Below are 27,632 nucleotides of genomic sequence, written 5' to 3' on the forward strand. Positions count from 1 at the left end.
TGTATGAAGCAGCCATGGCGGCACTGGCTCTTGTTGGGAAACTTCAAGAGACGCTCTTCCGCGCTGCGATACCATTTGTCTTAATAAAAAAATGCAGGTGATGATTAAATGAGCGGCAGCAAAGCTGTAAAAAAGCAGTAGTAATGCTGTTCTAAGACCATCTCGCTCTTAGAAAAAAAGCGCGATGTAACAGTTCGTCATGCCAGTGTTTTCTTACGTCCTGGTTCTTCGGCACATCCTTCCCTGAACCAGGCTACTGAATCGTTCTGTGCACGCACTGTCCATCCTGACGGAGGAAATACCACTCACACGAGCAGTTCTATAGGGGATGCCACGGCCCATTCCACAGGTCGGCTCCAATTTGATGCGGCCAGGAGGCAAAATATGAGCACAAGGTACCTAACGGTAACGCATCAAACAGCTCACAGCCCCAAGCTTTATTACACGCATATAGCGTGGAAATATGAATTACTCACGCTGTAAGTGGGCACGGAATGCGGACAGCTTCGCAGCGCAACCGCTCCCGAAGGACAAACGCTATGCTGTAGCCATTGAACAACCGTGGCCATGCAAATAGATGGATGTGAGATCATGGGTTATAGCAAACGTGACGTCATGGGTGAACGTAGACGTTAAGGGCACCTTTCGTCCTCTGGGTCCCGGTCTCACCAGTCACGGCCTAAATTAATTTAAGCTTTGCGGGTTACTTCCGTTGCCTAGCGACAGGCGAATCGGCGAATGACGAGCCAGATGCATGCGTCATTCGTCAGACACACCGCCGAAGCGACCGAGGCCGGCCGCGCATCTGAGCGTTGCTCTATTCGCTCCCCCGTCTGCCTGTTTTAGGATGTTTGGATTTAGCCTGCTTTTGTGGGCTACCGGCAAATTCTTGCGTTCCTTCTGAACTTCAACATGGCACCACGGCACTATTGGACTACGGCAAGGTGAGAAACCTTGTTCGACAGTCTGCGACGCATTCCAAGCAATTAGGCTTACGGCACGGCACCTAGGCTAGACTTGTGACGCAGTTAACGAAAAACAGCGTGGCCGTCATGGCGCAGTTAATTTTAATTAATGAATCGTACTGGGAGATGTTTGCGAGGCTTTCTATGAACCTAAATACTATTTTAACTTATTTCGGTAGTTTTTGAGTACTTTCCAAGCGCAGTGGGCGCGCCTGGCGCAGTGACGCGATTAACGAAAGGCAGCTCGGCCGTGGTGCGCAGTTTAGTTTCGCAATTTATTGCACCGACAACTTCATGGTGCTTTCTCTGACGCCCAACATTGTTGAAAATTATTTCGGTACTTTTTCTTTTGTTACTTATGAGGCACGCTCACCGCGCCTGTCCTGACACAGCGGACAGCAGATCGACCGTGGTATACAGTTCGGCGCGTACTGAATCTTACTGCTACAAGTTTTTGACAATTTTTATGGCCCCGCAACAATTTGTCTGTCGGTACTCACGCTTGTCGAAAACGCGACGAGCAATTCCCAAAAGTGATAACACGGGAGCTTGTTGCTTGAGCTGGCAGAACGCGCAAAAGATAACGCCAAGGAGCTCAAACGCCAGGAACTAGTAACTCGAAAATTCTGTCTTCTGAACGACACCCCCGCATTTGTCTTGAGTGCGAGTAGAGGGAATTCTGCGAGCGTCCAGTATTGTCTGGTTGAGAGCCTGTGTTGTGGCCACCTCTGTGTATTCGTAGCGTACTATCGCGTCGATTGTAGCTAAGTTCTGGAAACGCGCAGCACGCCGTGTATTCGTGCTATTAAGGTGCAGGAAATCAGGCCCGGGAAGAGGGGAATGCTTGGGAATAAGATGCTTTCGTGGTACGTACGGTATTGTTTGGGATGTAGTCGGGTATTTTCTACGCCATGCGTGTAAAAGCGAACTGCTTTTGTTTATATTGCCACCCATTCACCAATTTCGCACGCTTCGCCTCTACACGCATTATTCTTGCATGTTGATACCAAAATTACACGTGCTTGTAATTTAATTTCTTCAGCTGACATCGTCTGGTGGAGCTTCCTACGGGAACTACTGCTGCTTACCTAGTGCCACAACGTTGCATGAATGCACAAAAAGCCTGCAACGAGCAATTATATTGAATAAAATAAACATTTCCTCATTTCACAAGGCGTCCTTGTGAAATTGCACGTGGCACAAATTCGATGCAGGCTTGTACAGATCGTTCGCAATCAATTTTGCTCAATAATAAAGCAATTTCGCAGGAAGACCGCGCGCGGTTCAGCTGTAGAAGCAAAAAAGCCGATCAGCGCATCAGGCGTAACGCGTATCAGCTAGCATTCAAAACGCGCGCGCACAAGAGCGGACACTCCCATAGAGCACATCCATAGAGCAGTCTTTCTCCTTTCTCTATGGTGCGGTTCCCTCAGTGTACCACGGTTGCGCCCGACTGTTCTACGTTATCGCATGGGTGCATGAGCGCGTCTAGACTATTTGCGCGAGATAACGTGGTTGCTTCCGATACCGCCTGCAGTAAGTGCTCTTTTCATTTCACCTCGTCTTGCACAACCACTGCAGCGCACTGATCGCAGCAATACCGCCACGGGAATATAGAGCGCCCAACTAATTTCGGTGAGCTGTCCTTTGTCTGCTGTCCTTCAATTTATTGCAGATGATCGTTCACGCAGATTATTACGCTGGTTTGCTACCGATGTAGTCGTCAATGGAATGACCTTGCTTTGCGTGATCCTCGTTGTGTTATAGTGATACGGCAGGACTTCGCGTCTATTGCATCACACCGCACAACAAGTCGACATGGACAGACAAAGGCACTGCAAAACGCTGTCGATTTATTTTTTGCGCTGCGATTCAATAGACGTGTATAACCAGCTAGTCCACCAGTTCGTCCTGAAGATTTCACGGTACCGCAGTAGACCGTACGCGGGGAGATCAACGTTTCAGCATACTGTCATTATTGTGTCCGCTCCCTAAGCGCCGTGATAGTATCCCCTGATTATACGTAAAACTCACGTAATGATGCATGGAAGAATTATGACATTGTCACGGAGTAGCGATGGTGAAGAAAGCAGCAACACTGTGAATGACGAAACTTCCGCTTCACCGGGCGGACATGTACCCTCAAAAACTGGCTACACGTAAAGAACAATTGCGGCGAACACAGTCGGCGATCGTCGAAAATCTTATCGGTGGGTTAAGCGCATCGGCTTGTATTGATCAGTTATCGAAAGTTCGAGAGTAATCGCTGGTTCCCGCGTGTCGTCCAGAAAGTAATATACAATTCACGTCATGTGTGCAATCAGATTGCACAACGATCGAATACAACACACGGGGGATAGGAGCATCGATAACATTCGAGAAACTACCGCTACATGCAGGCGCGTCCTGTGCTACGCGATAACATTTGTTAGACGGTGAAACGCGGTCATCCGATAAATATGTACAAGTACACATGTGAATATTGGAGCATTCTCCATCGTCTTTACGTATCAATGCGCGTATTTGCGCAAAAGCCGTGACAGCACTGCTGCCTATTCTGAATCGCTCTGTCATTCTTTTTCATTTCTCTGTATTACTGAAATGTGGTTAGGCTCTTGTGATGGCAATCTGTATGGTTTTCGCTCGTATAATTCAGAATATTGTCACCGTGATTCTGGTCGCTACTATATTTATATCGTCTGAATTTAAGTACAAGCGTCGGTTTTAGTTGTCCTTGAAATGTTTTGAACTGTGAATCCGTGTGGATTGAACCAAATGTTTCCCCTTCTTGCAATCCTAACAATTTGATCACTGCATGCATTTACCGTTCCCCATCTTCATCTATCCCGGATTTTCGACGCAATATAGCTGCAGTACTCAATATGGCTTTTGCTGAAAACAAGGAAGTTCCACTGGTTGGTGACATCGATGTTAATTTATTGAACACATATAACAAGAGCACAATAGCATATAGCGATTGCTTTCGTGGTTTCGGGCTCGAGTCCCTAATTTCATCCCCTACGCGATTTTCACTCAATGGAAATGGTACTCTTCTTGACCACACGCTTTAAGCAATATTACACCAACGCCACGCGCTGGCATCATTGACGTAATCATCACTGATCATCTTCCCGTACTTGCAACTTTCTCCGTAAAACTATCTCACTATAACAGGTGCCAGTTTACTTCTATGTTAAGTCAGGACAACTTAATCGATACAATTAATGATACTGACTGGGCTTTCATTAGGAATTTGCGTTATCCTGAAAGAGCACTACAGAATTTCGGCTCCTTGTTTTTTAAGGCTTTAATGCAAGCATTTAAAACTGCTGAGTGCAAGAAAATACTTAACTTTCCGCATATTCCTTGGTTAACAAAATGTTTGTTAACTAGCATGCGAAATGAAGATAATCTTTACAGGAAAACTAAAAACAACCATGCGATGTGGGTCTAAAACTTAGATATAAAAGATATAGCAATCTCTTGAATAACCTGCAAAAGTCTAAGCGACCTTATTATGAAAAGAATCATGTAAGACAAAAAATAACCAAAGAAAAAATGGAAACATTTAAATGACTTTTTGAATAGACCGCATGTTAGTAGAATAATTGATAAAATAAATTATAAACAACAAATCTGCACAGAGGGCATCTGGCATTGCGAACTCGCTTAGTGATTACTTCTATTAGATGTACAATGATAGGTCTGTAGCTTCATCGTATCGTGTTACACGTTGTAAGCATACATTTTTCTCTTTCCTGTCACCCCTGCTGAAGTGTGTTCTTCAATCATGAATCTAAAAAACCCCGTCGTCGGGCTAGGTAATATTTCTGCTCATCACTTAAAGCTCCTTGCTTCTTATATTGCGGAAGTATTACGCAATATAATTATTCTCGTACTTAAATGTGCTATATTTCCGCGCTCACTTAAGACCAAGTTAATAACGGTGCATAAGAAAGATGATATTACAGAGGTAGGTGATAGGTGGCAGGCGAGAGGGGTAGGTGAGGTAGGTGATATTACAGAGGTAACTGTCGCCCTATCACGATTAAGTCCTCAATTAGCAAACTTATTCAAGTTATTTCTGAAACGTATTAACAAGTACTTACACAAATTTAAGTTACTAAAGCCTTGCCAATTTGGTTTTCGTTCAGGTAGTTCAACCAATTTAGCTTTACTATCATTATTCGATTTCTTAGTTTTCCATCGTCAACGGCGACTTCGTCGGTTCTATATTCCTTGATTTTACTAAAGCCCTTGACACCATTAATCTTAATATTTTATTCACTAAACTAGAATCATTGGCTATAACTGGTCCACCTATGATATTTTTTTAAATTACTTCCTCGCGAACAATCCGTCTGCATAGGTGGCGTTTACTCAAATGATAAGGTCATTAATCTAGGGGTACCGCAGGGCTCAATACTTGGGTCTTTATTGTTCTGTATCTACATTAATGATTTACCTGATTGCATTAGCTTCCTAACGTTGTCCTTTACGCTGATGATACCACCACTTCTATGTCACGCAAATCGTTAACAACGCTAATCATTAAAATGAACGACGCATTGACCAAAGTTAGTCAATGGTGTTCTTTAAACAACATAATTTTGAACGCGCTTAAAACTCAGTTCATGATTTTTAAATCACCTCAAAAAGTTCTTCTTTATCTACCGCAAGTATCCATAGGCCATCATTTATTCCAAGCGGCCGATTGTGTAACTTTCCTTGGCATAAAATTACACTCTAACATTGCTTATGTTAGGCAAAAGCTGCTTTTGGCATAAGAGCTCTCATTAACTATCGTCCATTTTCTTTCTGTTCACGCCTTACGGTCTTTATATTTTGCCTTGACACACAGCCACTTTACATATGGCATTACTTCGTGGGGAAATACATATAACTGTCACCTTTCATCCATACAGCATATTCCGAACCAGATTATTCTCATGATTACTGACAGTTCTTTTTACTCTAATGCTGTTCCGCTCCTTCAGGCTAACTTCATTCTTCTATATATGGCATGCTTAAATTTCATTTACTTATCGCTCTATTTAAATTATTTAACAAACAGCTCGCGTTTCAATTACTAAACTCTAGATTTCTCAAAAATACCAATAGCACTACGTTAGCCCATAATCACAACTTTCGATTAAATAAATGCTACACGTATTACGGCAAAATGGCTTCCTCATACTCAGCGATTCAACTGTGGAATGACTTACCCCACGCTCTTCAATCATCATCTTTGTATGCATTCATATATGAACTTAGAAATTTCATTTTGTGTAACTGGTTGTCCTGATTCACTTACTTTGTATATAAAGTGCGTACTTCATTTGTTAAATAGGTTATAACAATTTAGATGAGTAATGTGCGATCTTTTTATTTTACGTGTATGACTCCTTGTATAAAAATCGAATGTATTCCTTTTCACTACTTCGTTCTTTATTCACTTACATATTGCATAATTTTACACTGCTGTATTAAATAATCATTTTTTACCAATGTTCTAGTTAAGCGGGGGTCCCGCTTCAGTGCTTTGACTTTGGGACCCTCGCCTGCATACTATTCACAACCAACCACGCATATTGAAAGAATAATGAACTGAAACTGAATTTGTTGTCTGAATAATTATGATGACATATTTAAAGTCAGTTGCTCATTAGTAGTTTCTAACCTTTCGAACCTACTTAGCGTCCTAACCTGCCCTATTCTAGCACCCGATCTTAGAGTACTGCACTGAACGTTTTTTCAAGCCCGGGCCCGGCCCGAGCCCGAAAGTGCCATGGGTTGGCCCGCCCGTGCCCGGCCCGTTGATTTCAGACTTTCTCCGTACCCCCTACCCGGGCCTGAAAAGTTCAAGCCCGGCCTGGTTGGGTTCGACCCATCACTACTTGTGCTTGTACGAAGCTAGGTCGAGTTCTCGCTTTTCGTGAAGATATTGTCATGTGATCGATGAGCGCCGGGCTGTCTTCAAGCTGTATAAAGTAGCGTTTTACGCTGTGTGCCCTCTTCCTCGCCACAGTGGGTATCTGTGAAATAAATGAAAATTTGATTTTAGTGATGCCCGAACAAGCACAGATTAGTCGAATATTTGGTATTAAAACACATATACAATGGAAAGAGAGGAAGACATGGGGGGAAAAAGCTGGCAACTGCTACCTGTAGTGGCAGAATGCCTTCTTATTCTTTTGGGAGGAGGATGTAGAAAAAGAAGCTAAAGAATATTATCGAGAGGGAGATTTCTTGCATTAGTTTTCCAGCTATGGCTGTTGCTTCAAAAAAGAAAGCACCTTCTTTGATCACCATGCTCATGATTTAAAGTATGATATGAATGACAGTGCTACACTCCTAACTAGTTGCGTGGCAATACACACCGCGAAGGCATAGGTGAGAACTGCCGTACACACTGCTACCCATTTCTCCACACTGTTGATTTTTGTATAGTCATTGCCATGTATAGCAATGGAACTTGACCGCATAAACTTGGCGCGGAAATAAATTTAGATGCACTGGTCTATTGGTTTCATGAATACCATACACGGTCACTATAAGCCTATTTCTTTAACCAGCACTTGGTGACCCGCAAGGGTGGCCCTCTCCATATGAGGGTCACCCTTCCATTTAATGCTCATAAATAGTTAGCATAAACATCCGCTGCCAAGGCCCACACAAGCGCTTTAAACACGTCCAAATTTACCTTCTTTCGCTGACTGTGTTCGCCGCTGTCGCCGTTCATTAAGTGTAGCCTGTTTTTGTGGGCACAGGTTCGCCCAATAAAAGTTAGTTTCGTCTTCCACAGTATTCCTACTGTGTTCTTTATACGTCACTACCACATGACAATTTGAACGACAGTGCTACACATCGAACTATTTTTGTGGCAATGTACAGCGAAGGCATAAGTGAACAGTCCCGTACACAGGCTAACCATTTCCTGCCACTGTTTATTTTTATATAGCCATTTCCATGTACAGTAATAGAACTATACCCCGAAAGCTTGGCGCGGAAATAAAGTTAAATACACTGGTCTATTGGTTTCATGAATGCCATAATACATGGTCACTATAAGCTTTTTTACTTAAACAGCACTTGGTGACACGCGTGGGTGACTTTCCTGTGGAGAGTGTCACCCTTACATTAAACGCTAATAGATGGTTAGCATGCACATACGCTGCAAAAGCCTACACAAGCGCTTTAAATTCGTCAAAATTTAATTTTTCTCGACCCTAGCGTGTCTGATCAAAACTAACTCAAAACGCTTCTGAACCTTATTAAATGTACCGAAGGCAGCAGTATGAGACTCATAAACGATTCTGGGGCCAAAGTACCTAACCTTCGCGCTTCTCTACTTAACAATACGTTTTCCCAACCATTTTGCACAGCAGATATCAGTGACTATCCTCCTTTGTCATCCTTAAATTTTCGGGGGTTAGATCCCATGACCCTTGATACAGCAGGCATCCGAGCCAGAATTTCCAAGAAAAAGCGGTCATCCTCGTGTCGTATTGATGTCAATAATTCCAAATTCCACCAAAACACTGCAGAATACAGCTGCATCATAATCACCTTTATTTTTACTAGATTACTTGCCAATAATGCACTACCGATTAACTGGAAAACCGGTAAGGTGATCCCGCTTTTTAAATCGAGGAACACACATAACCCACTGAAAACAGACCCATGACAGAACCTCGGTATCTCGAAAAATTTTTTCACATATCGTTTCAATCAAACCATTTTTTGAGTGTTATCAACACGGGTTCTGGAAATTATATTCTTGTGAAACACAACTACGAACATATAATAATGACTTGCATGCGTTGTTGGACTCGGGTTTTCCGGCGGATTGTATTTCATTAGACTTTTCTAAAGCCTTTGACAAAGTTAATCACCCACTATTTATCTCAAATCTATGCCTTCAAAATATTACGCCTTTACTATTCAAATGGATTCGTAGCTTTCTTTATAGTCGTACCCAATTTGTAAGTATTAACGACAACGAGTTACCAAAGGTGCCAGCAGAGTCGGGTGTACCTGAAGGCTCTGTGTTGGCGGCTTTACTTTTCCTCATTTATGTTAATGACCGGCCTAATAAGATCCCCAGTTCTGTATGTTTATTTGCATACGATTGCGTAATTTACCAGAAGATAACTAACCATTCTGATATCGTTACGTGCAATCAGTTCTTGATAACTTAACCTGGTGTTCCCGCTGCCACATGAATCTTAACGCCTGAAAATGTAAATTCATGAGAATCTCGCGTAACCAAGTACCTTTTCCTAATTACTTCCTTACGAACATTTCACTCGAATTAGTATCATGTTATAAGTACATCGGAGTGCACATTACAAATATTCTCTCACGGAACTGACATATAGAACACATTGCATCTTAAGCTAATCAGATGCCGGTGTAACTAAAGCACAATTTCCCGCTGGCACCTTCGTCTGTAAAGAAACTGCTGCATGTCACCTATATTCGACCTAATCTAGAATGCGCATCATCTATACGGGACCTTCCTCAATGAACACTAATTAACACCGTAGAAGCTGTACAGAATCGTTCCGTTCATTTCATTCTTAACAACTTCCAGCGCATAGCAAACGTAACTAGTGCGAAACTTGCCGTCATCATATGCCCCCTTACCAAACGCAGAAAAATCGCTCGCCTTTGTTTGCCGCCATAAAATATAACATTCAATTTCCATGCTGAAATCAAGATAGTATATAGAACCAGCCTCTTTTTGTTCTGCATGCTTGGACCATCGCCATATAGTGAACACCCGATCTTACAAAACATCTACTTACGGTAACTCGTTTCATGCAAAAAGATGCCAAGAATGGAATCACCTGCGAGAACCACTAGTCTCTATTACTAACAGCGATGACTACCGTAAGGCACTTACCAACATTATCTAGTATACCGTAATCTGAATATACATTGACACAGCTCCGATTTCTTCTGACCAGCACTGTTTATAAGTTATTTACATTGTACTATCTGCCTAATCTACAAGCATATCATAAGAAGCCAACAAACACTGACACCAAGGACAACATAGGGAAAATTACTTGTGCTTAATAAATGAAATAAAGAAAGGATTAATTAATGGAAATTAAAGTGGTTGAAGAAACAACTTGCCGCAGGTGAGAACCGAACCCAAAACCTTCGCATTTCGCGTGCGATGCTCTACCAATTGAGTTACCGCGGCGCTGTTTCCCTATCCACTTTCTTGGGTATTTATGTGTCCTAGAACTCTGAAAGTGTTAGCCAGCGCCACCACTCACAAACGTTGGCGGCGGACGTGGAACGTCCTTTTTTCCGCAGGCGTCACGAGAACGTGATCTTTTGGGGTGAAGGCAACTGGTCAATAAATCCACGTATGCTACCTGAAGGCATCAATGTAACCGGATTCGAGACCCTCGTTATGTAAAGAACGAGAAGAAAGGGGGTTAACCGAAGGGCCCGATTTTTATTAGTCATATCATAAGAAGCCAATAAACCTTACACCATGGACAACATAGGGGAAATTACTTGCGCTTAATAAACGAAATAAAGAAAGTATTAATTAATGTAAATTAAAGTGGATGAAAAAACAATTTGCCGCAGGTGGGATAGCGATAGCGATAACGATAGCGATAGCGAGCACGCGAGGCCACTGCTGGTGCGTGCTTATTGAGCGCTCCAGTGACTAGCAGGCGCCAAGGCATATCAGACGCGATGGTGAGCTCTTAAGTGCCGAAACTACGCCGTGACCGCATGGCGCAGATTTAGCGAGTGGGAACGCAAAGTGCACCAAGCGCCTGCGCGGGCACGGACGCGAGAGCACCCGCACGAAGGAAATGAAAACGTGGCACGGCGTTGCGCGGCGTTTTCATGCCTAATCGCTCTATGTATTCTTTTTTTTACGGTTACACGTGCAAACAGTATAAATAGCTGATGCTATCGCATTTCGACTATCGGTTAGTGCGCTTGCCCTATCGTTCTGCTTTTAGTGTTGCTTTTTTTCTTCTTTTCTCTGGTCAGAAGTTCGGGCGAAAATAAATAACTAATAATCTTAGGTCACATCCTGCAGTGTCTTATTTTTCAGTGCGGCAACAACATTACAATATAAGCAGCTTTGCTGGTACTTTCACATCAACTCTGTCTACATGTTCACAAATGTATCCGCTGAGATAGCTACCAACCCAGCAGCATCTAGCAGCCAATGGCCAGGGAGCCAGGCAAAATCCGCGAGAATAGGCACAGAAACCTTCGCTTTAAAATCACTTGTGCGGAAAATAATTTTAAAGGAAGAAAAGATGCGCTGTGCGCTTGATAACAGGTTGTGCTTATATATATATAAGTTAAGAGAGAATAACTAGATTGAAGAATTTTTCATTGGCGTATAAGCAAAATAGTATTGGCAGCACAGCATCTATTCATTTTAGCGAGATTTGAAAAATTCCTAATAAATACTGGTGGCAATGAATAAAAAATATAGACCACCAATTGTGTTTGTTTGCTTATTTTCCTGTATTTTGGCAGAGCTCGGAAAGATATACATACCTGACGAAGTGACGGATTCCTGCACCCCTGGATAGACGGAACACCACACTGCTATAATTATGAAGCCTAATTATAAGCCTGGTTGTAAAATGACTCTGGCATTTACACCTACTGGAGACCGCTGCTTCCAGAACAAGTCACTCTTTTGGTCTAGCAGCTCTTCAACAGCGATAAGCCATCGTTTTATGCACTGGGAATTCTACTGCAAGTTTACCGATGGTAAATGCTTCAAAATCGAAGCGCTACAAGACAAGAATAACCTTATGCCTTCAATGACACCTGCTGTAAGCCTTCCGCCTGACCAGGTAAGTGCTTGCGTTCTAAGGGTCGCATATCTGGGCAGTTTAGATAAAGCTCCTAGCATTGATGTACACGTTTCGAAACTTCTTACGAGATATGTGTCTAACTTGGCATACTTGATCAAGAGTGCACTAGTACCTCATAATAATTGTTTCCTTGGTTCTCACTGTGCTGTGTCCATTGTGTTCTAAAGATGAGACAGTAATAGTAATAAACTCCTGTGATCGAAAGAAGCGGGGGGGGGGGGGGGTGCGATCAGGCGACGTCTTCACTCTAGGCAGGCGGTCCCCTGTCCACGAGGCTTGCCTGGTCAGCTGAGCCTCCGATTGCTCGACGAATGGCTCCTTGATGGAACAACTGGTATTTTTTGCAGCCTGAGCTGTTGTGGGTTCATTACCACAGCTGTTTCGGTTGACGATAGAGTCTGCCGCCGCCACCTCCTCCGCCGCCAGTGTCCGGTGTCCGTAGCAGCTATAGCCGGGAAATGGAAAAAAGAAATACCCGGTTCCCATCGTTATCGAACCTGGGCCCGCTGGGTGGTATTTGGCTATTCTAACACTGAGCCACGCCAGCGCTTTTTTTTCTTTATTACATGAAGATCTATTACAGAGCGGACACAGCTACAAACTCAAAACTCGGGCAAGCACACACATTCACCCAACAAGTGCATCCAGTCTGGCGGAGGTTCCTGCACAGCGTAGGCACTTCTCACATACGCAGCACTTTCGCGAAAGAAGGATCTCGTAGATCGATGGCTTTCGGCATGACGACCACACAGCCTACATCTTCATAGGCAGCATAAACCAAGTGCTATGAACATGTCATAGGGAGGACCGCCCGTAACCTTAAACGGTAGAAGCCTAATTGAATATGGAGTGATGTCAATGTCCTTTATAAGTGTCCGTTGGAGAAGGTCCCAAAAATGTACAGCATCCCTACAATCTATGAAACAATTATCTATGGTCTCGGCACATGGACATTGTCGGCAGTTTGTTGACCACGGCACAAAGCAGCCCATCGAAGTTAACGAAGTTTTAACAGGGAGTGTTTCCGAATGTAAGTTAAGGAAAAATTCACTCCCGGGGGTACACACATTTTCCGAACCCGTTTAAGTGCATCCTGATAAGGTCGGCTTACATAAGGTGCGCGATACAAAGGATCTGGGAAAATCGAGTCAACCGTGCCGCAGCAATTGCTTTTTGACTCGCAATGAACATGCTCTCCAGGCTTAATCTAACTTTCAAGAAAAAAAAATGTGTCAACGACCTCTTTGAGAAAACGCCAAGGAACCTGTGGGACATCTCTGGCATTTGATAACCCTATTAACCTAGGAGGATAATAAACTAATCAGAGTTGCAACGTTTCACGAAAAAACGCATGGTCACTGTCTGGAAAGAAACACAGGCGAGAGAGAGAGGGAGAGAGAAAAACTTTATTTGGTTCCTTCAAGGATTTAGCGTCTCGAGGTCCCGGTCGTCTTCTTGGGCGCCGGCGACTTGGAGCCTCTTCCGGCAAGGGTGGGCCCCTATTGCAGGGCTCCACTGAGCCTAGCTACCTCACTAGCGTGCTGCACTGCCCTTTGGGCCGTGAGCTCGCGGCTGGTAAGCCGACTCTCCCATTGCTCCGCACTCGAGTTATTGTGTTGGTGGAATGATTTATTGTGTTTACATTCCCATGTGACATGATATAGTGTGGGTGTGGCCCCGCACCATGGGCAGGTGTCTCTGTATTGTGTTGGGTACATTTTGTTTAGGATGTATAAATTTGGGAAGGAGTTCCTCTGCATTCTGCGCCAACTCGTTGCTTCCTCCTGCGTTAGAGCTTTGTGCGGTGGGGGATATTTGGCTCTCGTCCCTTTGTATAAGTTTAAGATTTCTGTGTATCCTCCTTCACAAGCGTGTGGGTGATACTCCGGGGCGCGCGACTGCTCTGCTCGGAACGTGGTCTCTCGAGCTAGGCTGTCTGCCCTTTCGTTACCCTCTATGCCTGCGTGGGCCGGAATCCAAATTAACTTGTGTGTAACGTTCCTCTCGGCGAAGTTGGCTCCGCCAAGAATTCTGAGGGCGGCTTTGCTAATCCTGCCCCTCGTGTAATTTCTGCACGCTTCCTTCGAGTCTGTTAAGATGTTTAGAGGCCTGCCTGTCCTATATCCTTCCACTGCCGCCAGCGCCACGGCAATTTCTTTGGCCTCCGCTGTGTCGGCTGCCTTTGCCGTCGCACATGTGATCAGATTTCCGTCGCCGTCCACCACTACCGCCGTGGCCGTGCGTTTCCCTTCTCGCGGGTACGTGGCAGCATCCGTGTACACCGTGTTCTCTAGTAGCGCTAGTGTCTTTTCCACGTATTTGGCTCGCGCCTGCCTTCTGCTCTCGTGGAGGTTGGGGTCCATGTTCTTAGGTACTGGCCTAACGCTTATTGTTTTTCTTAAGCAGTCGGGCACGTCTGCGTATCTATCTACGTGTCCGCTCGTGTCCCGTCCCAGCCTAGTCAGGAGCGCTGTCCCTGCAGGGGTGCTTTTGAATCTGGCTTTTTGCGTTTCAAGCAAGGCTTCCGCCAGTTCGCTGAAAGTGTTGCTGATGCCCAGTTGGAGCAGTTTTTCGTTTGACGTGTTTTTTGGCAGATGGAGAGCCGTCTTGTATGCTTTCCTGAGTATCGTGTCCGCCTGTTCCCTCTCTCCTTTGGTCATCGCGTGTTACGGTAGCGAGTAGATGACTCGGCTGACGACCAGGCTGCCGACGAGTTTGAGTGTGTCTTCCTCTTTCATGCCGTATCTTTTTTGGGAGACCCTGTTGATCATCCGGCCCACCTGCTCCGTCACTTTGCTCAGCAGGCTGATGGTGTGACTGCATTTTCTGCTGCCCTGTAGCCGCATGCCCAGGATTTTGATCATATTCTTTTCCGGGATGTTATGACCGTCAAGCGTTACTTCCAGTGTTGCTTGGGTGGGGTGTCTACCTACTCTCAGTAGTTCGGATTTTTCTGTGGAGCATACCAGTCCCCTCTCTCTGGTGTACTTTTCGACACAGCGCGCAGCCTCTTGGAGCTTCTCTTGTTTTTCTCCCAGTGAACCTTGCGTGACCCAAACCGTGACGTCGTCCTCGTACATCGCGTGTTGGATGCCCTGAATCTCGCCGAGTCGTTTTGCCAGGCCGATCATCGGCACATTAAATAGCACGGGTGATATCACGGAGCCTTGGGGTGTGCCTTTACACGGTGTGGTGAAGGTGTCGCTTCTCAACTCCCCCAGCCCTACCGTTGCCGTTCTGTCGGTCAGGAAGTCCTTGACGTAGTCGTGTACTTTCCTTCCGCAGTTGGTGTTGTTGAGGCCCTCCATTATGGCCGCGTGGCTGACGTTGTCGAAGGCGCCTTTGATGTCGAGCGCCATCACAACGTTTTCACCCGCCTTGGGCATTGTGTCGAGTACCTCCTCTTTGAGTTGCAAACAATTTTCCTGACGAAGAGATGAACGAATCCTAGACCGCCACGTTAAGGAGAAGGAATAGATTCTTGCGCCGCATCGATTTGCAACTTGAGCTCCGAATAAATGTCGCAAATACGCGATGCAGTGCCTGAATGCTAAGTCGGGAGCGGTGCAGTACTTGCAGCACATACATAAAGGCTGTTTCACATTCTGCGACTGAAACAACGAAAATCGGTGCAGTCGCACGCGTCGCAGTGTGATTTTTAGAGGGCCCATTTCACATGATTGCGATTTCAACAATGCGACTGTTGCGACGCCCAGGGTTGCTTACTGCCATGTTTCATCGCACACGCTGCATAATTCTTTTCTTGTAATCAATAAAACGTTTACATCATAATATTGTTGACTTTTCTTTATTAGGAGCAAATACCATGCGTGTATTGTCGTGTTGAAGTTAATATTTGTTTTGGAGTGCGCAACGGCGGATTCTGAAGTTCAGTGCGACACGGCGCACGTAAACAACTGTTCGCAGCTGGTTCAGCGCTGTGTGTTGTCTCACTTGCCTTCTATGACCGTTTCGTTCTGCCTGCGCTACAACAACCTACAAGATGACCCATAAACAAGTTCATATAGCTAACCTCACCGCATATGCAGTATTCGGAATTCGGCTGCCACAAAGTCGTCGTGTCAGCCCAACAAGATCCTCGCGTTACCCGTGGTCGGCGTCAGCTTCTGCAGAAATGATGTGTATATGTTGCTCGTGACTGCGCATATGCGGTGCCTGCTTCTAGCGATATTCTTGCACCAAACGCAACAACAAGCACCAACCTGAAAGCCCGCGTCTGCCCCTGAACGAAGTCGCAAATTATATCTCTGTGATTACTGAACGTCGAATGCAAATTCTGTTGTGAAGTTCAACCTTAGCGCTAGCCTGGTACGTCCACCGCAGTGCGTGTGCTGTGAATATATATATGGGAGTCCTCTCTGAATATCTCTAAAGGCGCAAAAGCCGACCCATCAAATTTTTTGAGCAAGTATCATCACTTTTGTAGAAACCTGTACGTTGTATTATAGCGTTCTAAAAGGCACGCTTCTCGTCCACTTTGGTGTCACTTTGGTGTCCTGTGTCTCGCGCTGGTAGTGTTTTCTGTACTTCTCACAAGAAGACCATATCAATACGTGCTATCCGTAATGCAGGATCGTAGGCCCACGTCAGTCGCATTTGCCGTAGGGTTTTTCCCCTTTCTGCTCAGCCTCACACGCCGCTCACGGTTAGCCTGTTTCGTGGAAATAAATATTATTACTGTTGTGAGATATTATAGTTTCTTCAGTGTAATTTATAGCAGTCATGCATATTTATTACGCTAGTCATGCATTTAACCTGCATTAAATCAACATTGTTAAGACATGCTTATGGGAGTCATTTAAAGCTAGATTGCTCAGCCAGAGAAAGTAGAAATGAAAGCCTCAATATTTATTCCTATCTGGTATTCCTAAACAGATTGTATTGGCATAATTTTATGCCCGCTTGCATTTTCTGCAATTCAATTCTCATAGCTGGAAAAATTGATTCCTTTTCTTGCTGTCGAAAGGCTGCTTCAATGTCAATAGCAAGCTATAATTATTCATCTTGAAAGTGTTGAGCAATGACTGTATCTCTAAGTTTATCAGTGCGATTTTGTTCCACGAACACAATTAAGTTTTCCTCATTGACAACCATGGAATTAAACTGTTCACTTTCATAAGTATCAGGATGCAAACATTCTGGAGTTTGTCCTGAACATTTGTCCGCATTCTAAAGTGTGCGTGTTTGTACCAAGTTCTGGTGTTGCAATCGAAGTGATACACGCATATCTTTAAATGTGTTGTGTGGTGTTCCTAGTTAAAGGACACAATAGACGTAAGGCATTGCTGTGGAACTGGCGTCCATCTCGTCTACCTTTTATTCTCACTTCATTCTTCTCTTCTCCTGTCTCCAGGTTCCCGCGCTTCTTCATCTTCTATTCGAAGCCTCATACCGCTTCACCCTTCCAGGTTTCTTTTGCTTGAAATACTTGAAATACTGAAATACTGAAATGCTTGAAATACTTGAAAACGTTTCCAATCAAAGCACATTCAACTGCGCCCCGTTCACCAATGTACCACACAGTCATCAATATTCCTTTCTGAGTAGCTGTCTTTGTCACAGCATAAGGACCATAATATTTGGCACTGGATTCTCTTACTCCTTTCCTAACTAGATTGAGGTCGGTGACTTGAATGTCTGGGATATCTGAGCAATGTCTCTTGTCAATTTTTTTTTCATTCGTTTACGGTACCTCTCCTCCTGCGATTTTTGTTTCCTCTCCTCGACGATCTTGAGATTTTCTAACAGCCCCAGTTCACGGTCCGCCTGGAGAACAGAGGTTTCTCCTGAAGAAGCGAACTGCATCCCAAGTCACTGGTGTAGGAGCGATTGTTATGTCTTACAGCTGCTTCTAAAGAGCATTTCCATCCACCAGGGAAACTATCGTACATCCTGATGTATTGTTTCACATGTCGTATAGCACGCTCTGCAAGCCCATTCGCCGCGGGATGGTATGGCGCACAGAATTTGATTGATATATTGTGGTCTCGAGCCCACCTTGCTAGTTTTTCACTCTTGAACGCTGGACCTTTGTCACATACGATCGTCCTGGTTGTCCTAAACATATCCCGTTGGAGGAGGGCGATCACACTATTCGCATCTTCTTTTCCTGCCCACGCCGCGACCATCCTAGTGCATTCGTCTATGGCCAGAAGAAAAGCTTGCGTTTTTTGGATTCCTTCTCGCTTCTTATTTAGCTAGGCAAACTCCAGCTGTATAACTTCAAAAGGCAAGATCGAGTGGCAAGGTATTATCATGGCGTCCGTAGGCTGCTTATATTTCCCTTTGTTGACTTGACAAATGTGGCATGAACGAATGTATTGAGTGACGTCTTCTTTCATGTGAGGCCACGTAGATCTCTTGACTAGCTTGTTGTAGGTGCGCCAAAATCCGTCGTGTCCTCCAGATTCTGGGCTATCGTGGTACAAATAAAGCACCCTGGAAACCAGCGTTGTCGGGACTTGATAGCGACTTTCCATCAAAATCAACTATTCAGTGCCTTCCCACAATTCTACTTCATTGATTTCTTCCGATTGTTCTTTGTTAGCCTGTATCATCAGTCTAGACAATGCATCTGCGTCAGTCAAAACGGGTCCAGGTCTGTGGGAGATGGTGAAATCGAACTGTTGCAAGTAGTTCACCCATCTGGCGATACGTCCCTTAGGTTGGGCCATATTCAAGAGAGGAGTGCCTGGTGATTGGTGAACACAGTAAACTTCGCACCTTCTAGGTACGTACAGAAGTACTAAATTGCTTTAAGGACAGCAAGCGCTTCCTTTTCAGTAGTGGTGTAGTTGACTTCAAGTGGCTTGAGGGTGTAGGTGTATTAGCGTACTATGTGTCGATTTTCTCGGCCGGTTGTTTCTGGACATATCTGGCACCAGAATGCACCTGTTCCATAGTGTGAGGCGTCGGTATTCAGCTCAAAGACTAAAGTGAAATCTGGTATGCGCAGAATAGGGTCAGCTGTTATTTTGTGCACCAGATCACGGTAGACTCTCTCCCATTCCTCATCCCACTCAAATGGAACTTCTTTCTGCGTTAGGCTAGTGAGGCCTCTTGTTTTTATGGCAAAGTATTTTATGAAAGGTCTGAAATGTCCTGCTAATCCCAAAAACACACGCAATGAGTGGACGTCATATGGTTTTACCAGTTGGGATATGCTCTCGACGGGCTTTTGTTTCGTGCTTTTGGTAGTCCCATCAAAGACTCTTCCAAGAAACACAACTTTTCTTTGAAAAAAAGCACTTTTCTTAAAATTAACCTTGAGGTGCGCCAAGCTCAAGACATTTAATACCTGAGACAGGTGTTCCTGATGCTCAGCCTCTGTTTTGGAGAAGACGATAATATCGTCTTTGTACACGTTACAAAAGACACCTAGGAAAGTCTTGAGGACTTCGTTCATAATCTTCTGGAACCATGCTGGCGAGTTTTTCCAGCCGAAAGGAAGCCGGTTATACTCATACAGATCGAAGGGCGTGATAAAAGCAGTATACATTTTTGTTTCTTCGGTTAGCGGGATCTACCAGAAACCTTCGCACAAGTCAGTGCGTGCAAAAGTTCGGCAACCACCTGTCTCATCTATAATCGTGCCTATCTTCGGCATGGGAAATGGTATAAGCTCTGTCTGGCGATTAACAGCTCTGTAATCTGTACACAGTCTGAAAGTTCCATCTTCCTTCGGCGCAATGGTTATGGGAGAGGCGAAGGGTGACACCGAAGGCCGGATTATATCGGCGTCTAGCATCTCCTGCAACTCTTTCTTCAACCACATCTTGCGCTCTCTTGACATGTTATAAGGTGATTTTCGGATTACGGTCTTGTTAGTTAGTTCGAAAGGCACCCTGTGTGACTCCACTTGTGGATAGCTTCCTATGCATACCAGTTCAGGGTAGGTCGTTGCAATATCCTCCGCGCACTTGACAATTCGCAGGTTACCTTTTGTATCCTGCTGTGTTTCTTCCCTTGATAGTCCTTCCACTGAAACCGCATCGTCCCAGTATACGTTGATATTTAGTTTTTTATATCTGGTCTGCATAGGAGAAAGTCGTATGTCACGCCCTCTATAACCAGTACTTCACTCTCTATTTCATGACCTTGGAACTCGATGTTTAGTGAGGCCCACTGACTATGCATTGTAACTTTTCCATCGTAACCTTACACCCGTAGTACTCTTCCACTATGAAGGTGACTTGCATCTACCAGCTTGGCATTTATCATAGACACAGAAGCTCCGCTGTCAACCAAAGCCATTATATGTCTGTTTCCCACTTTTACAGGTATGTGAAGTAGGTTAGAGCAAGTTAAATAAACAGTCTCGGTTGTGGTCATCGGGTCGGGCTAATCACCCTTGTTCATTAGTTTTTGGTCGTCGGAGACTTGAGCGTCTGGAAGTAGGGGGACAGGGTCGTTTTCGACTTTATTCACCCGACCTCCGGGAGCACGCCAACCCAAGTTTTCTGTGCTGCCTGCAAGGCGGCTCGGCTCTCGCGGATTACGGCTTGACGAATCCGCGCCGGTCCGTCTGAAGCGACTGCTTGAGCTAGCGGTTATATTTTCTTCTGAAGTAGATAGTATGTCGTGAAGGCACTCCAGGAGCCCGTCCATAGTTTTAGGTGATCGTACTTGCACTAGCTTCAGGACTTCCGCATGCAGTCCGTGCATTATTAGTGCTACTACGGCAGAAGGAGGTAGCATACGCTCGGCCAGCTTTAAAAGGTGGCGTTTTTCAAAGAAATACTCGACGAGGAAGCGCTGCTTCAATTTGAAATTAAGCGCGGCGTCCAATCTTTCCACTGGGTTGCTTCGAAATGTCGTCAAGCATTTTTCCTTCCACTGGTTCCAAGAGTTGCCAGCATCCTCAATAATGTGCAGATCGTACCACTTCCGTGCAACATCTCTTAAGCAGCTACGCATGTTAGTAATCTTGTCCTTATTAGAGTGCCAGTTTTTCTTCCCAGCGCCATATTCATAGAATTCAAGCCAACTTTCTGGACTTGAAGACATGCCGCCGAACGCATCGGGTTCTACAAATTTAGTAACCGGCTTGCGGGCACGTCACTTGCGGGCACGTTGTTTTTTTTTTTTAGCTCAGTATGTTTTTATTAAGGTAAAAATGCCTCATTTCATTAATTCGACCTTTGCGGAGCATTCGAAAGAATTAGTGTTAGTCCCTTGAGGAGCATCGGAAAAGGGCAACTGTTCGTCCTCGACATGCCCGGGGTCGTTGGAGAAGTACGGGAGAGGCCTTTGCCCTTCAGTGGGCATAACCAGGCTGATTATGTAGTCCTCGAAGGAGTAAGCGCATGGGGAGTAACAGTTCATCCCGTGTCAGTTAGTCCCCAAAATGGCTATTGTTTGTGGGAAATCAGTCAGTCCTCTAAAGGACTAACCTCCCTACCCCTCTTAGTCCTTTTTTCCTTAGAGTGTCGCCTTTCGTATATAAAAGAACCAGCCTAGCAACTGATTTCAGTATTGTTGCAGCACCGCTATGGGCGACGGTGGGCTTTGAAAAATGTCATTACTATCTTTAGTCTAAATTACCATTACTGTCATTACTCCAAAGCAAAAAAGCAGTACATATGTCCCTCAGCAGTTGCAGTGGTGGTTTTGAACAGCTTCGCTGGACATCAACTTTCACAGGGCCGGGATGGCGAGTAAATTTTATTTGTCTTCAACGTAATAATCTCTCCAGTATTCTGCAGAGATGCTGCCCATGCGACCATCCTCACTTGTTTGCCACCTCCACCAACGTAATGTGTGTCTTGCCCTTTCAGGTAGGATGAATAACGCTGGTGTGTCGTTAGTTGCTCTAAATCAGCATGATCTGTTCAAGTGATGCAACACCATCTCACGTATCGTCAACGACAGTTAATGATACGTCAGATGTTCTTTGGTCGTCTCTTTATTTCTTTATGAATGATATACCATATACTCATCAAACACTTCTTCTTGTAGGTTTTTCTAGGAGACTTCGAACGCAGTTACCCAGATGTCTGCGAGGCATATTACGCCATGTGTAAAATCGAAGAGTACGATGTTGTAGAAAATAACTGCCAGACTTGGCTTGTGGCTTTCCTGGAAAAGCTTCAGCTTCCGCTTCCCGGTAAAGTAAGGACTATTGCCAAGACGGTAAGTTGTGCTGTGCTGGCGAAACACTTCTCCAATGAAGAATTACGCAAATAACTTGAAGAGCGAGCTACAATGGACGAAATCAGCACCTTTAATTTCTCAGAAAATTATGCACTTAGCGTAATGTAAACTAATAGCGACAGTATGTATTGCAAGTAGCCATCGGTTACTTCAGTGCATAGGAGAATGGCGACCATTATAAAAGCAGTATTGATGTGTGCCGTTCCTGAAGACCATGTGTATGACGTCCGCACTTGTCTAAGATGCTCCAATGATTTCTTTACAGATTGAGAAGATCTTCTCCGACCATGGTAAAGGCAACGCGTACCACTTTGTTGTCAAAACAGTTCGAGATGCTTATGAACTTTTATTAAAGCCCCGTGACACAACTGCTCCTGAAGAAAAGGAACAGAACAACAACGTTGAGGACGACAACGAAAAAAATGAGAATCGAATTTCCCAACCAGGATTCTGAACAACTCTATTGTGCTATGTTTCTAAACAACGATTAACAGTGCACAGTTTGGTTTGTGCGTAGAGTATCGATAAAGGCTACAACAGCCTGAATTACTTAATATCAATTTCACTCATTATGTAGCTGTGCCCGATTTTTCTACAACCACTTCCGCGTTCAAGTTTCTGCCCGAGATGCGCTGTCTCCTAACAGGCAGACAGTGATCTACAAATTTCTTTAACGAGAGCATGTAGAGACGGATAGTAGTAAAGTATACCCCCTTGTTTCCTAAGCATCATTATTACTTTGGCATAGGATGGATGGAAAAAGTTTATGAATCAAGGAAGAGGAATGAGGGAAGGGGTAGGGTAGGAGGGAGCGTGTGGGTGAGTCATTATTTCATAACCCCGGCGATCCGGGCTACCCTATCCGCCAGGTCCAAGAGGCCTCTTTGGGCCTCCAGCCGCGGCCGGGCAAAAATTACTCACTACTCCCTACTGTAGGTAACCAGAGAAAATACAGGGAAAGCGGGAGATGTACATTCAAGACGGTGAGCAAAACTAGAACTGTGGCGAGGATAGCATATGTCGCCTTGAAGAAGACTAGTCCACTTGTCAAACGTTGGCTCCTCCTTTCGCCTTGCTCTCGTTTTGCTCATCGCCTACTGTAGATAAGTATCTCAGGCGAGTTTATGTCCTCTGCACATGTCACGTGGCTTCCACGTCATATGTGGTAGTGACGGTCATGCCACACACCAATGAGAAGCGCTGGTATATAGTGTGGGATTCATGCGGTGCGCTCTTCCTAAGTGGGCATAGGTGTCTGTATTAATCAGTATGCGCGGGCTTCTCGTATGGGGGGGGGGGAGGGAGGGCAAGGCGCTCTCGTCCGACCATGTTGTTCAAGGATTTCTCGGGCCATAAGCGGAATATCTTGGCAATTAATGGCTGTTGTTCCCTGCTCGGTTGCTCAGTTCTCAAACTAGGGAGTGTGCCTTCTCATTGCCTGGGATGCCCTCGTGTCCTGGACACGATCTGACTGCATGTTCTTCTTGGAGTGCGTCGCCTATGATTCTTAGCACGATTAGTGGCAGTCTGCCTTGCATGTAGTACATTTTGTGTGCTGCGGGGGGGGGGGGTTGGAGATAACCAGTGCCGAGTGCGCGGCGCTGTTAATGTGTTTGATCGCCATCGTGATCGGTGAGGCTTCGGCAGCGGCTGTGCATGTTTTGTTTGTTGAGGCCGTTATGTCGGCCCTCTTTCGCTGAGTGTTGCGCACTGCTACTATGACTTGTCCTCTGCCGGTCTGAGCGGCGTCCGTGCGTTGCACTTCTTGATTGTTCCCAAAGCTTTTCACAAGTTGCTTCGCTCGTGCTTGACTTCGGCATTTGTGGTATTTGGGATTCATGTTCTTTTGTAACAGTGTGGATTGTATTTGCTTCCTGATGTTCATTAGAATCTGGTGCATTTGTTCATTGCAATATTGCTGTTTCACCGGGTATCTTAGTTGAGTCGGTAGTTGTTTTCCGGCGTGTGTGAGACGCAAGCGTTCCGTCTGATCTATCAGAACGCTGCCTGTAGCTCTTCGAAGGTGTTTTAAACTCCATTGTCGTGTAGTCTTTAATTTGCAGTGTTTATCGGTAATCCTAATGGCACTTTGTACGCGCCCCGTATGACTTGGTCCAATATCTTAGTTTCTGTGCGGTTTCAGCTTTGATCGGGTAGAGTGTATGTTATCCTGGTGATGATAAAAGCTTCAAGGATTCGTATTGTTTCGCTTTCGTGCAGGCTTCTCCTTTTCTTTGTGATTCTTCGGATTAGTCTTGCTATGCGCTTCGTTGTCGTTTTCAGGGTCGCCATAGTGTGATCCGCTCGCCTGATGCTTTGGATACAGAGGCCCGAGACACGAATTTCAGTCCATTCTGGAAGCATGCTGTTTTCTGTTTAGAGGTCCTGCATTGGACCATTGGACTTTGGCATTGTATGCCAAAGTAAGAGGTGTAGGCCAATTGAACCTACACCTCTTACTTTGGCACACCTCAGATTCAACAGAAGCCATGCATTATTAACTGAATAATTTACCACGTCTAACAATACCTTAGGTAATTCCTGTAACAATATGTTTAATAAAACGAGTTCTTGGGCAAGTTGGTCATTTATTACAGGCATAACCGCAGTGCCAAAAAAAACACGCACAAAAGGAAGGAACGCTGATAGACACGGACAATCGCTGCACTCGCAACTGATTTTATTCCATGAAAAGAAATTGAATATAAAGGCTGCTTCGCGCATGCGTGTTCCTAGAGAAAGAACGCGTGCCACCACGGCACACCACAATGTAAATATTATCTTCTTGCTGAGAAAAGGTCTCATTCCAAACTATATAACACAATTGACGTATCACTAATGCAATCACTGCCCTTTCTCTTTATATGGAAGGCTTCCAGTAGCTCTCATGCGGTGTGGTCTCACTCTAGCCCAAGCCCAGTGCTGCACCGCTGCACCACCATGCGTCGCTCACATGTACCGCGTTTCTAGGTACTTTTTCCTCGAAGCGCCATGGCAAGCTCCCTAGATCCTTGTAGTTACGTGGTGGGACTCGAGAGATGTTATTTCTGGGCGCTCAATATGCTCACCCAGCTGTTGCTAAGAGAAAACAGGTTTTTCAAAACACGCCACCTAGGCTGTTTCGAAATAGTTTTGCCTGCGGAAGCTGAAGTAACACTTGACGAAATTTTTCAGTCTGAATAAGTGGGTAAAGGGAATTGATATGAAGTTCGTCGTGGTGTGCGAGGCTCTTCTATATATAAAAGCTCGGATAATCGTGGGTCATGGAGGGCTTCTCGCACCACGAGCCACATCATCGCTGCAATCAAGCGCCCTTTACTTATCGACATCGCTATCTATCTTCCAGCCGAAACAATAAAAAGACGCAGGCTCCACGCACGACGCATATACCCGGTGTTTCAGCGAACACTTTCAAAGTATTCTAAATGTTGCCTATGGCACATAGCCCAATTCTAGTTCATGAGGTGGTCTACTCGAAGCTGCGGACACTACTTCCAGAAAAAATTGAAAGGCATAATCGACTAATTGACAGAAAGTTACTCATTAACTTTTCAACTAAGTACCTTAGTACCATATTGCAATTTACAAATTCTAGCCGCGGAGTTCGCAAGGCGGATCCAGTTGGAACGAATTGTCAGGACGACACCAGTTTCGAGATATTAATTCCCGAACTTTGCGGAGTGAAACGTTTTGTTAACAAATTAACTGGAACGCCGATACATTTCTCCGCAAAGTTCGGGAATGAATGTGTCGAAACTGGTGTCATCTTGGGAATTCGTTCCAAGTATATACACTTTACGAACTCCATGGCTGTAACTTGTAAATTGCCTCGTGGGCCATGAGGTAATTAGGTATAAAGCTAATTAGCGATTTTTAATTAGTCAATTATGCATTTCAATTGTGCAAGTAATGTCCGCCTCTCCGAGTAGACCAACGCATGAACTATTGTGCTATCTGTCACAGGCAACCTTTCAAATATATTTAGAGTGTTCCCTGAAACACCTGGTATTAAACAAACTATCGCGCGACCTACAGGAACAAAAAAATCACGCAGAAGCTCCTCTGGAAGTGTATGCGTGAGCAGCGTAAGCACTGTGCCAGTTGCTCATCTCTGCGCAACCCGGTGTCATTACCAGTGTTATGTAACTTGATTAGGCCTGTACTAACGTAAGCGCAGTGGCGACACGAACTGGTGCCGATGGCGGCGCCAGGAGCAATGATGACGCAAGAAAATTTCGGCAGGTGGACGCGCCAGGTGCTCTGACGATGTTCCGATCATCATAAGCCGTTGTCACTCTTTAGCGCCCTATCCATGCGCGTCGAACCATTACTGTACCGTGAACTTACTCACGCGGCGTCTTCTTATGGCACTGCCGCGCGGGCCGCAGCTTGAAAGCGATCTGCGATGCCCACAAAGAGTGCCGACTCCTGATAGCTATGCGCGCTGTGTTCTCGCCGCTTACTTAAGAGGAAGCTTTAGCTCGGGCTTGCAACTCCGACGCGGTCTATTCAAATACATGTAAAACGCAAAAACGTTTTTCTGAGGTAACCCCTGGACCAATTTTAATGAAATGTATTGCACTTGAGAGAGAAAGTTAAATTCTAGTGACTGTTGGAAGCGGAATTTCGATTTAGGGCCTGAATTTTGTTAAAAAGATTTTCAAATATTCGACCGTTTGAAAAAAAATAGAAGGAGGAAGTTTACAAATTCATAGCTCTGCATCAAGAACAGATATCGCGGTTTTGTAAACGGCATCCATTAGATCATTCAAAGCGGAGAAATTCGATATGCCGTTTTACATCTTACGTGAATTTGTTGCGTGGGTTACAAGGGCTATGCAAAAGCTGTATTTTCAAACTACTAATTTCTTTATATTCATGTGTAACATATAAGTTGTGTCCGCTTTGGATGTACTATTAGATGCAGTTCACAGAATTGTATTATCCTTTTTCGTTGTTGAGTTACAATGTAGTAAACTTGATAGCTTTGTTTCTTGAAAATTTTCGATTTTCGCAGATTTTTGATAAACAATTGACGACCTAACTCAAAAATTCGAAACCAACAGTCACTAGATTTCAAGTTTTTCTTTTACATGCAATAAACCTCGTCAAATTTGGTGCAGTGGTTGCGGAGAAAAACGTATTCTCCGTTTACATGTATTTAGATAGGAGCACCCGAGCTAAAGCTTCCTCAGGAAACTTTAGCTCGGGTGCTCCTATCTAAATACATGTAAAAGGAAGCTTTAGCTAAGGTGCTCCTATCTAAATACATGTAAAATGAGAATACGTTTTTTTCGGCAACCTCTGCACCAAATTTGATGAGGTTTGTTGCATGTAAAAGAAAACCTTAAAATCTAGTTTGTTTCGAATTTTTTACTTAGGTCGTAAATTTTTTATTAAAAAGTGGCAAAAATCGAAAATTTTCAAAGAAAGAAACTATCAAGTTTACAACTCTGTAACTCAGAAACGAAAAATGATAATACAATTCTGTAAATTGCATCTAATAGTACATCTAAAGCGGACAAAATTGATATGCTATACATGAGTTAAAAAAGAATTAGTAGTATGGAAGTACAGCTTTTGCATAGCCCTTGTAACCCACGTAACAAATTCACGT

The 27,632-nt window shown here is 44.5% G+C and overlaps 1 protein-coding gene across 1 annotated transcript; it reads left to right on the top strand.

The window, feature by feature from the left end:
- The first annotated feature begins 874 nt into the window (after positions 1–874).
- On the top strand, positions 875–23,288 carry LOC142590417 (uncharacterized). The gene is made up of 4 exons (XM_075702514.1): positions 875–944; positions 11,496–11,821; positions 21,821–21,994; positions 22,281–23,288. Exons 2-4 carry the CDS (start codon positions 11,576–11,578, stop codon positions 22,467–22,469), a joined length of 609 nt encoding a protein of 202 aa, XP_075558629.1. The 5' UTR covers positions 875–944; positions 11,496–11,575; the 3' UTR covers positions 22,470–23,288.
- Positions 23,289–27,632: the final 4,344 nt, after the last annotated feature.

Source organism: Dermacentor variabilis, chromosome 8 (genome assembly GCF_050947875.1).
Source record: "Dermacentor variabilis isolate Ectoservices chromosome 8, ASM5094787v1, whole genome shotgun sequence".
NCBI lineage: Eukaryota > Metazoa > Arthropoda > Arachnida > Ixodida > Ixodidae > Dermacentor > Dermacentor variabilis.

What these genes read in the sequence shown, in the direction of transcription:
- LOC142590417 (XM_075702514.1), top strand. Translation starts at nt 11,576, where the DNA reads ATGAAGCCTAATTATAAGCCTGGTTGTAAAATGACTCTGGCATTTACA. An exon ending in TAAGCCTTCCGCCTGACCAG is followed by an intron (nt 11,822 to 21,820) that starts GTAAGTGCTTGC and finishes TTCTTCTTGTAG; the next exon opens with GTTTTTCTAGGAGACTTCGA. An exon ending in TAAGGACTATTGCCAAGACG is followed by an intron (nt 21,995 to 22,280) that starts GTAAGTTGTGCT and finishes ATTTCTTTACAG; the next exon opens with ATTGAGAAGATCTTCTCCGA.